Genomic DNA, 12,515 nt, shown 5'->3' on the forward strand with positions numbered 1-12,515 from the left:
TTATTATTATAAAAAATTATAGAGAATTTATTTTTATTAGTTTATTATTATTATTATTATTATTATTATAAAAAATTATAGAATATTGAAGAAACATTTAGATTTTTTCCGTAAATTTGATTTATATCATTAACTATGACTAAAATTATAATATAAATATGCGATTAAATAATTAATTAAATTAAAAAAATATTAATATATATATATATATATATTAACTTCTAAGATATAAATTTTTATATAAATTTTATTTTTAATACATAAAAATTTTATTTTAATTATATAATTTTTTTATTTTATTGACTCATAAATTACATTGCTAATTAAACACTGATATTATGTTTTAAAATTATTTTAATTAATAAAATAGTTTTCTAATAAGATAATAATATTATATTAACTAATAATTATTTTGTAATTAGATAATAATTTTAATTCTCAAGAATAATATTTAAATATATTCTAAATATTATATTTAATAATAAGTTAATTTTTTAATTATATAATAATATTTTAACTATATAATAATTTTTTAATTTTAAAAAATATTGATGTTAATTATATTAATAAATTAATTATATAATTAGAATTAATTAATAAATAATTTTTAAAATAATTTTTAGATTATTATATTAGTAATATTTTAGATTTTAAAAAATTAAATATATTTAAAAATAGTTAATTTGTTATTACTTTTAAAATTTTATAAATATTAAATATCAAAATTTTTATCAAATTATATCTATTAATTTTATTTTATAATTAAAATAAAAAGAACAATATTGCAATGTACGAATATTACAACTACTTTATTTAAATCCAAATGGTTTTCACCTTTCTATTGAATAAGGACAGAATAAATATTATTCTATATCTACAATAAGATTTGTATTTCTGTTGGATAATCTCCAGTACTAATAATCGGCTGGAGAACAGAAATCTCCTAACTCCTTTTTAGATTGTGAAAATTCATTTTTAATTTTAGGTTTTAATTTTAAATCAGTACACAAAGCTAAGCCTTCGTTATTAATAAAATTAATAATTTCTCCATAGGTTAAAGTATCATAAGAAATAGTATTTCCATAAAAATCTCTAATCCTTGTTCTAACCTTTTCAGCGAATAATTTAGGTAATCCAGCAATAAATTTTTCTTTCCAAAAACTATGATTACAATCAGTTATAGAGAAAATTTTTGTTAAAAATACATCTTTGTACCAACGAAAATCTTGAAGTTTAAGACAATTTAAATTTGAAAGAATTTCAGAAGATCGAATTTGATATTGATTAGGTTCACCAACAAAACATTTTGTAATAGCAAAAAGTAAAGTTGCTACAGCATCTTCTTCTTCAGTTTGAATAGATGTTTGATTTTCAGTTTTTATAACTATTTTCCTAGCATTTAAAATCTTTGATTTATCTTCTAAGGAGGTGTAATTATCCCACCATCCTTTTAATTGACCAGTGAAGCCAGATATTAACATCTGAGCTATTTTTTTTATCAGTATTATTTACAGATCTGGCTCTGTACGAAGTACATGCCATGGTCATTTCTTGTAACATATTTAAAATCTGATATTCAGACAGACCATCTAAGTTCCATTCATAAACAGAATCTCCATCATATTTTGCTTGAGTAAAGCTAACTCTTTCCTCAAACAAGACATCTGGAGGAGTAGGTTTAGGATAGTAATGTCTAGTCCTAGGTTTGTCAAAACCTCTATTATGGTATATTTTATTTATTTCAAATTTATCGTTAACAAATTGACTTTCTAAATTTTTAACTTCATTTTGTTCAGGATTATCAGAATTAAGTACACTAACAGAAGGTTTATCTTCCAAGGACAGACTAGCTAATTTTAAATTTATTTGGTTCAAAATATCATCTTTATCATTTAATTTAATTAATTGTTGTTCAGGTTTTTGGCAAATCCAAATTAATGAAAAGGATCGTTACAAAATTGGTTTTAATGTACCTTTTGGTCATTATGAATGGAATATCATGCCATTTGGATTGAAAAACGCACCATCGGAATTTTAAAAAATTATGAATGACATTTTTCGTGATCATCAATCATTCACTATCGTTTACATAGATGATGTCTTAGTCTTTTCAAATTCATTAGCACAACATTTCTCTCATTTTAACTAATAATTATTTTGTAATTAGATAATAATTTTAATTCTCAGGAATAATATTTAAATATATTCTAAATATTATATTTAATAATAAGTTAATTTTTTAATTATATAATAATATTTTAACTATATAATAATTTTTTAATTTTAAAAATATTGATGTTAATTATATTAATAAATTAATTATATAATTAGAATTAATTAATAAATAATTTTTAAAATAATTTTTAGATTATTATATTAGTAATATTTTAGATTTTAAAAAATTAAATATATTTAAAAATAGTTAATTTGTTATTACTTTTAAAATTTTATAAATATTAAATATCAAAAATTTTATCAAATTATATCTATTAATTTTATTTTATAATTAAAATAAAAAGAACAATATTGCAATGTACGAATATTACAACTACTTTATTTAAATCCAAATGGTTTTCACCTTTCTACTGAATAAGGACAAAATAAATATTATTCCATATCTACAGTAAGATTTGTATTTCTATTGGATAATCTCCGGTACTAATAATCGGCTGAGTCAGCAGTTGAATGGAGCGAACATTCTTAGGAAATGGATAAGTACCAGCACCCGGACTTTTTTAAAAATCTAAGAAAAAAAAATAGAAAGAAAAGATCTTATGCAGAAGGCAACCACGTGTAGTGAACATGTCATACACATGTGTCGGCCCCGCTGGGCCCAAAGAGAAGCCCAAAACCGTAGGGAGAGAAGAAAATCGACGCCGCTTATCGGCAAGTTGAAAAATATGATAATTAATAAAATAATAATTTTTTGCATTATAAATACGTGGTTTTAGAGGTTGGAGGAGACATACCCATTCAACAGAAGAACTAGCGTCTCTACGTGTTCTCTGCTCCTATAAACCTTCCTCTTATTCCTCTTTCTCTCTCTTTCTCTCTTCTTATTTCGATCTTTTTCTATCTTTTAATCTCTTCTGATAACTGTTTTAATTGTTTCAGATAATTGTAATTAGTGTTATTATTATTATCTATTTACTATAATAAATATTTGTGATAAGAATAATAATGTGTGGGATACTTGCTGTTCTGGGTTGCTCTGATGATTCCCAAGCCAAAAGGGTTCGAGTTCTTGAGCTCTCTCGCAGGCAATTTTCTGTCTCTTTTCTTTTACCAAATAATATCTTCTTTTTTTTTTTTCTGTCATTTTTATTCATTGCCGTTTTAGTTTCATTTTCTGTCTCGCAAATGATGAACTGATTAGAGAGGGCTGAATATGCCCATAGCTTTTAGTTTTAGCTTTCTGTCATTTTAGTTTTGCTTCTTTTAGATTAAATTTCTGAGTCCAGTCGCTGTCTCGTGTCCTAGTGCTTTCAAAAATACAAAAGAAAGAAAAGAATTGGAGCTTGTAGTCATTTCACTCTAATTTCTTACAGTGGTCTTCCAAAAATTTTGAATTTACATATATATTATAATTGTTTTGCATAATTTTACTTATGATGAAATATTTCACTGTAATTTCCTTACAGTTTTAGCCTTGTTCTTCCAAAATTCTTGGATTACATGTAATTAACATAATAATTTTACTTATAATGTGATAACCTAGTTATTTTTTCTTTTGATTTTTCAGATTAGAAATCTGAGTCGGTAGCGGTCTTGTCTCGTAGTGCTTAAAAAAAAAAAAAATCGTTTGTACCTATTTGTCACAATTTATCAAAGCCTCGACGCGCGACCAAATTTTACAGACCAAAACCAAAACTAATACTATTCTACAAGAGAGTCTAAAACATTTTCGCATTCGGAGCGAAAACTTTTAGTCATAAATGAGAAGGAAACGATTCGATATTTGTCGTATTAAAGCTTAAGTCGGTAAATGTTTTTCATGATGTTTTGTTTTTATCTTAGGAATAGCAAGGATGAACCTGAATCCTCCGTCTGGATTTTATATGTAGTAGACCAAATATTTAGTGATAGAAAATGAAGAAAAACTTTTACTGATGTTAATAATTCCAGTTTGTCGTAACTTTTTCACATAAATTTTTCTTTTATTCTCTTGTGATCTTTTTAGAAAATTTAGGAAATTATTTATAAGCTTTTAAGAATAATATTAAAAAGACTATTTGTGGACTCACAAAAGGATAAAATCAATTAAAACATATATGTGATTATGATCTCTATTTTGAGAAACTGGTGTAAAAAATTTAAATAAGATTATAATTTCTAGCTGTCTCAAATTACACCCTTTACTTTGAGGAGGATGACAAAAGTTTACTTTGAGGAGGATGACTAAAGTTTATGGACTCGAATTTAAGATAAATTAGCTAGAATTTCAGGCAACTGAGTATATATATTAAGCAAAGTAATTATTGAAGATAGAATAAAATTTTTTCCAAAAAGTGGGAACATGAAATTGGAGACACACAAGGCAATGAGAAATTGAAATTGAAATGCAAACAGATTGAAGCACCGTGGCCCAGACTGGAGTGGTCTATATCAGCACGGAGACTCTTACTTGGCACATCAACGTCTTGCTATCATAGATCCCGCCTCTGGTGATCAGCCCCTTTATAATGAAGACAAAGCCATTGTTGTCACTGTAAGTCACTTTTCTTAAATAACTAGTTGCACCTGTTAAAAATAATTTTAGAATAATTACTGTTTATCTCTTAATTTTTATTTAATATATAAATTATCTATTTATGTTGAATTTATTATATTAATTATTTTTATATTCTTACAAAATTAACTACTAACATTTAACATCAATTGAGTTAAAAGACTCAATTAAAAAATAAAATTATAATTTGTTTCTCAAACTTTTACTAAATATAAAATTCATCTAAAATTAATTTATTTCTATTCTGTTAAAGTGAAATTATTAATTTTAGCAGAAATAATAGTTAGTTTTAAAATAAATAAATAAATTAATATTTTTACTTGCTCTAGCTTTTAGCACAACTAAATCCTAAAAATTTAAATATTTTAAAAAATCTATATTTAGAGAAAAATTGTCAAATTAACATGTAATTTAATTTGAATTATTAAAATAGAATACATATTTATAGTTAGAGATATTTATTTATATTATTATTTAATAATATTAGAATTAAATTATACTGAAAACAAGAATTTTATTTAAATGTGATGAAATTAATTTTAGACCATTCTAATATTTAATAAGAAGTTTAATGATTAATTTGTAATTTTATATTTTATCATAGTTCTTTCACTTTCAGATGCATGGAGTTATTAGTTAATTTTATAAAAATTTAAGGGAAGTTTAATTTTGCTATAGTAAAATTTACACAAAGAGCAATTTGTATAATGTATTAAAAGTCAGCGGCACAATGTAGTTACCTCATTATTTTATCTATATAAAGGAAAAAACAGAGAACAGATTATAATTTACCCTTTTTGTTTTACCTCGTCGGTATTCTTTTGGTGTCTGTAAAGTCCTCAAGTTCGCATCTCCTTGTTCTGTAATCCCACTAACTGTTGCTAATGACATTGCACTAATAACGATGAATAGGTGAATGGGGAGATTTACAATCATGAAGAGCTGAGGAAGAAATTGAGCCATCACAAGTTCCGGACGGGAAGTGATTGTGATGTGATTGCCCATCTGGTGGGTGCAATGATAGTATTATATTCATTTTACATCGAAATTGAACTGATTAATCTTGACTGTGATCGTGCTTGTGTTTGAATTAGTACGAGGAATATGGTGAAGATTTTGTAGACATGTTGGATGGAATGTTTTCTTTTGTGCTTCTTGATACACGAGACAATAGTTTCATTGTTGCTCGTGATGCCATTGGAATCACCTCCCTCTATATTGGCTGGGGCCTTGATGGTAATATCTATAGTTTTTCTCTGTGAGTAATTCTATTTTTAGTTGGATGGTATGGTTCAATTTTGATCAGAATTGGTTCTTGGTGAATTATCTTCAGGTTCTATTTGGATATCGTCTGAACTGAAGGGGCTGAATGATGATTGTGAACATTTTGAGTGCTTTCCACCTGGTCATTTGTACTCGAGCAAGTCAGGTGGATTAAGGCGATGGTATAATCCCCCATGGTTCTCGGAAGCAATTCCATCAACTCCGTATGACCCACTTGCTCTAAGACGAGCATTTGAAAATGTATGACTTATGGTCTGTGCTAAACTGTAGGATCGTCGTCGCGAAACTTTTCAATTCTCACATGTGAATACCAATCGGGTCATTTCTTAGTTGGTTTTGATTAATGTTATTGTTTGTGTAATATGTTGCAGGCTGTGATTAAAAGGCTTATGACCGATGTGCCTTTTGGAGTTCTGTTATCCGGGGGCTTGGATTCATCATTGGTTGCCTCTATCACTGCTCGCCACTTGGCCGACACAAAAGCTGCCAAGCAATGGGGAGCTCAGCTCCATTCTTTCTGTGTTGGCCTAGAGGTGAGTGTAATAAATTTTTTCTTAAGATTTCAAATATTCTGCGACTTCAGTTTTAACAATTTTTTATCTGTTAAGCAGGGTTCACCTGATTTGAAGGCTGCAAAAGAAGTAGCAGATTATTTGGGTACTGTTCACCATGAATTTCACTTCACTGTTCAGGTATGAAAGCTTAAACAGTGTTTTAATGTTTCTTAGTTTCTCCCCAATTATCAGATGCAAGGAAAGTGATTATTTGTCTTTGGGATATGACAGGATGGTATTGATGCTATTGAAGATGTCATTTACCATATTGAAACATATGATGTTACAACTATCAGAGCAAGCACTCCTATGTTCCTTATGGCAAGGAAGATCAAGGCACTTGGAGTCAAGATGGTCATTTCTGGTGAAGGCTCTGATGAGATCTTTGGTGGGTATCTGTACTTTCATAAGGCACCTAATAAGGAAGAGTTTCACCGTGAAACATGTCACAAGGTAGCTGTCTTGTTCATATATGGCACAATTATTTTCAGTCAAAATCTTCAAAACATGAGACTTGATATCATTGTGTTCATTTTATGCATATGCAGATAAAGGCTCTTCATCAGTATGACTGCTTAAGAGCTAACAAGGCAACATCAGCATGGGGTTTGGAAGCTCGAATCCCTTTCTTAGATAAGGAATTTATTAATGTTGCTATGGCTATTGGTCCTGAGTCGAAAATGGTAAATTTCATTATTTCTCTGTAATTCTCCTTTTTCTTCATTGATTTTTTCTTAAAAAAATATAAATTGCTATCGTGGCAATTCTTATTTACTGATGGTTTTTCTGTTTATGTAATTTTCAATCAATTTCAGATTAAGCCAGAGGAAGGACGCATTGAAAAATGGGTTCTTAGAAGAGCTTTTGATGATGAGGAGCATCCTTATCTGCCGAAGGTTTCAGCACATAGCAATTGTTATTTTCATATTCATAAATTACATTGCTTGCTTAAATTAACTTGTCTTGTTTGATTACCTGCAGCATATCTTGTACAGACAGAAAGAGCAATTTAGTGATGGTGTTGGCTATAGCTGGATTGATGGCCTCAAAGCTCATGCTGCAGAACATGTATTTATCTTGATGCTATAAGATTCACTGGCATACTTATATTTCCCCTGCAGTTTGAAGAATAATTTAGTAGGCGTATTTAACTGCTACTCAATTGTATTTTCAGGTGACTGATAAGATGATACAAAATGCTGAGCACATCTTCACTCATAATACCCCTACTACCAAGGAAGCATATTACTACAGAATGATTTTTGAAAGGTTCTTCCCACAGGTATCAATTGGATTATTCATGTCAATCCTAGTATAGACTGCATTATACAAATGGTGTCTGATACTAATTTCATTGTATCAATTTTCAGAACTCAGCCAGGCTGACTGTTCCCGGGGGAGCAAGTATAGCATGCAGCACTGCCAAAGCTGTTGAATGGGATGCTGCATGGTCAGATAATCTTGATCCTTCTGGCAGGGCTGCATTAGGCGTCCATCTTTCAGCTTATGGAAAACAGGCAGCAGCTGCTGTTGCAAGTGCAGGAATGGTGCCGCCAAAGATCATTGATAGTATGCCAAGGATGATGGAGGTTAGCCCTCCTGGTCTCACAATCTCAAGCTAGCGATTGGTGAAGGCCTAAAAAATGCAGCTGTAGCAGTGTAGTGCACTTGAAATTTAGTCTGTGATGTATAAAGCCTGTAGTTTATATGTAGAAGTAAACCCCAAAAAAAAGGTGCCAGCCTAATATGGTGGTTTGAAAATCCAGTGTTTTCCATTGCCTTGTATTAAAACAAGGCCTTGCAGTGTGCTATCTCTATCCTGTATTGTTATCAAGCGATAATGCAAGCTTTCCTTTGGTTTCTGTTCCTGGGATTATTTCCTCGTCTTTGTTAGTTATAACTCATTTTCTTCTGGTTCATGCTTCGCCAGAAATTACAAAAGCCCAAACAAGTTAAACCAGGTAGTCTGGCCTAATGAAATTGCTTGCAGCTAGTTTCAGCTTGGATCCATATTCAGGCACTGACGGATACTGCAGGTGCCCTAGCCTGATGAAATTGCGATTATGCCTTGACCCATTTACAAGAAATGATACTGAAGGACCTCAGATCCAATACTCATATTTATAACTGGCAAGGATAATTAGTGGCGTCTAGACTTTTTGATTGTTTTAACTAGCAGGCGTTTGAACTTTTTTGATTCTTTCTATTTTGGTGTTTAGATAAATTTTTGTTCGATAACTGTTTGGACGGAAAACAAACATATCAATATGAGCAATTTATGCCCTGATCCTGGTTCACTTTGTAGTGTGGATCGAGGCAGGAACATATTATGAGATTGTGTCTGGCATTTTAGTTGTTTTATTTTATTTTTTTTAAATTTAGAATTATCATAATATAAATTATAATTATATGATTGTCATAATTATTTTGAGTTTAACTAATAATGTAAATATAATATTTCTATAAATAGTAATAAATTAAATATTCTTAATGTCTTTTTAATTTTTTATGTATAAATTTAAATTTTTATGTTAAAATAGTACAAATATCAAAATATGCCGAAATATAATAACACATATTAAAAAATTTATATCTTGAAAGTTAATATATATATATATATATATATATATATATATATATATATATTATTGGTATATAAAATTTAAAAATTGACATAATTAGTAACATATTTTTTATTTTTTAAATAGTCATACTTTGGAGAATTAAAATCGATATATTTTCGGTAAATCATAAGATAAATTATCAATAAAACTAATTTAACATAATTCTTAAGAACTCTTTGTACATTAATTTTTTATATTATTAGCGAATGAAACTAATTTTTAAATGTTTCACAATTTAAATATTTCATCAACGTATAATTGATAATTTTATAATAAAAGATGTTATCTTTTTATAATGAATATTAATATTCATCATTTATAAGATAATACTTATTATTTACTACAATGATGTTCATTTTGTATTCAATCAATTTTTAGATGTTTATTATTTTAGTAAATAATATTCATCATTTATGATTTACATGTTCATTAATTTATTATTGTCAATTCAATAGTTATAAATTTATATATGTTTCTCAAATTACTATGAAACATTTATTTTCATATAAAATTGATGTTGATTCTTTATGAAAGTTAGATCCATTTTTTTATGTGATGCATATGGAAATAATTTTATTATTGATATAAGTATTCATTATTTATAGGTATCATATTCATTACTTTGTTAATGGTATTAATTTATTTAAATGGACATATAAATGATCTAATATAGTTAGTAAACACATAAAACATCAAACTAAAATTATCTTGCAAATATTTATATTATGGTACAAATATCGTTTTAGTAAAATAAAGTTAATAAACAATAAATATTTAGTACAAGTTTAATGAATATAAATTAATGAATATTTAGTATCTATTTAATGAATATAAATTAAAAAAAAAATTGTGTTGTACTAGCCGGACTACATTACAATGTGGTCCACTATGCAAGATATACGGCCCCATCAATGTGGTTCCTGTTGCATATTTTGCTTATTTGAATATTGATCAGCATTGTGAGGCTTTCTTACACACTTAGAAAGCTAGCCATATCATATTAACATAAATAAAAATCTAAAAGAATACCCTTCCAATTGTGTGCTCATCATCCAAACCAAGACAGCTAACCTCTATAGACTCTTACTCTCACTTCACCATCATTTCTGCCACTCCATCAACTTCCAAGACAAGAAACAACAATTATTACATAACAACATCATTCTATACTCTTTGAAGCCGCACTAGTCTCCATGACTATGTTCTCAAAGTCTTAACATCTTTGAAATTAGCGTCCTCATTAATAAATCTCTCATCAGACAACACTCTTCCTCCTACGTCGCTTTCGAAGCACTTGCCGCTGGCGCTTTCTTTTATTTAAAAGAGATTTGCCTTCTTTCTTAAGTTCGCGAATCCTTTCTTATAATTTAAGATATTTCTCGTTTCGGAGGCTTATTTTAGAATCAAACGGCCGAAAAGTGCACTTTGTCAAGTCAATAAGAATGAAAGATGGGTTATAGCGAAGAATTATGGCCAACGAAAGGACATTTGTCATGTTGGTGTTGCATTCTCTAAAACAGAAAAATAATATTTTTCCAGCAAAAAATTTCTCCAAAAAGAAATGTTACGTAGGCCATCTTTCCTTGTCCTCCCTTTTATCTATTTAATACTTTTCAAAACTGCCCATTAATATTTTAAAATCAAAAGATAATTTTGTAAAAATATTAGATATGATATTAGATTGGCAAGAGGCGCGACAAAAAAATGGATGTTTAGTATTTTTCTTCTCCAAAATATTAAAATATCATAACTCATAGACAAACTTCTAATTCGTGCAAAAGGCACCACATAGGTCTAATCAGATTATTGGACGTTTCAATATCTAAAAATTATATTTATTTAGTTTATGGGTTTATTAGTTCTGCTAATCTCTTTTATTGTTTAAGAAACTATAAGTATTCGATATTGAGGGAACTACGAAAAATTCATTAATAAAAGTTGTTGTTCCTTTCAAGTCTCACATAATTGAGGAAAGTAGAAATCCAGTTAGGATTATGAGTAATTGAGTTAAATATCACTTTTCAAAATCAAATTAGACTAAATTGATCAAAAAATTAAGTTTTGGGGTCGAAATTGAACAAATTAACAAATACAGGAACTAAATTGTAAAAATCTCTGAAATTAGCCAACCTAGAGCTAATCGACTTTGTGTATACAGAGCAGATTAGCCCGAAACTCAAATTTTCACATCGTTTTTTAGTGTTTGTCAATTTTAAACGTTGATAATTATAAAATTGAACTTTCTAAAAGGTTTTGTTGATAATTATCTAGGTTTTAATTTTTTTATATATTTAAATGGATATTTATCAATAATTATTTTATTTATCTAAAAAACCTATATGTATTATTTCATAAAAGGGTTTTGATAAATTCCTTTAATTATCAATAATTCCTTTGAATTATTGATAATTAAAGGGATAATTATCTTGGCCTCTAGGGTTTCCTCCACTTCCTCTATAAATAGAAAAGGAAACCCTAGGCCAGGGGGTTGACAATTCTTGGCAGACAGAACGATTGGTAAGTTGGTGAACATACTGTGATTTCAGAAAAAAAAAACACAAACTCTAAAACACTCTGAATTTCTACCACATCTTTGGATCAACCTCCTCCTATACTCCTAAGACTTGAGAATCTGTATAATACGCTGACAACTTAAGGGTTTATTAAACAATCATCTCATCATCTTCTTTTCTCTATGATTATCTTTTGTATTTTACTAACATGTTTAGGGTATTGAATTTACTATCAATTATATGTTTCACATGATTGCTTTCAAACTTTACCATGATGATTTATTGAATTGATGTTAATTTTATTACTTCTACATGCTAGGAATTTGAATTTGATGACTGTTATGAGATTGCATGTTGGATTTAAGTCTTTGCCATGATTCTCTTTAGAATTGCATGGTTAGGATTGAAAAATTATCGTTCTTTATAAGTTTGAATTACATTTCCATATTTAGTTGAGTATTAGTTTAAATATGCTTTTGAGCCAATTACCTATTGTTCACCATTTAAAAATCCATTATTGCTATTTTGACCTAGTAATTGTTTATTTACTTATTTTAGTGAGTTTTACTATATATTAATCGTTACCTTGTGTTTTTTTATGCATGTACATCATTTATCGGGGAGTTTAAAGTTATTGTTTTTGGGAATTGACCTAGAACCAACCCTAGAGTAGATTGGCTCTATGAATAGTTGATCGACTGTACGTAGAACTAATCGACTCTATGACACAGCCAATCGACTGTTCGTCCCTAAGTTGCCCGATTTTGATAGTTTTCACTGGATCTTCACATGATGATTGGATTTTACTAGT

The 12,515-nt window shown here is 28.4% G+C and overlaps 1 protein-coding gene across 1 annotated transcript; it reads left to right on the forward strand.

Annotated features, from left to right (window-relative positions):
- The first annotated feature begins 2,958 nt into the window (after positions 1 to 2,958).
- LOC8278939 (asparagine synthetase [glutamine-hydrolyzing] 1) lies at positions 2,959 to 8,429 on the forward strand. The gene is made up of 13 exons (XM_002526663.4): positions 2,959 to 3,260; positions 4,570 to 4,708; positions 5,642 to 5,737; positions 5,824 to 5,965; positions 6,063 to 6,253; positions 6,385 to 6,546; positions 6,625 to 6,705; positions 6,799 to 7,020; positions 7,116 to 7,250; positions 7,383 to 7,463; positions 7,549 to 7,635; positions 7,742 to 7,849; positions 7,938 to 8,429. The coding sequence occupies exons 1-13, from the start codon at positions 3,181 to 3,183 to the stop codon at positions 8,187 to 8,189; spliced, it is 1,776 nt and encodes a 591-aa protein (XP_002526709.1). The 5' UTR covers positions 2,959 to 3,180; the 3' UTR covers positions 8,190 to 8,429.
- The last annotated feature ends 4,086 nt before the right edge of the window (positions 8,430 to 12,515 follow it).

This window comes from Ricinus communis, chromosome 2, assembly GCF_019578655.1.
Source record: "Ricinus communis isolate WT05 ecotype wild-type chromosome 2, ASM1957865v1, whole genome shotgun sequence".
NCBI classification, from domain to species: domain Eukaryota; kingdom Viridiplantae; phylum Streptophyta; class Magnoliopsida; order Malpighiales; family Euphorbiaceae; genus Ricinus; species Ricinus communis.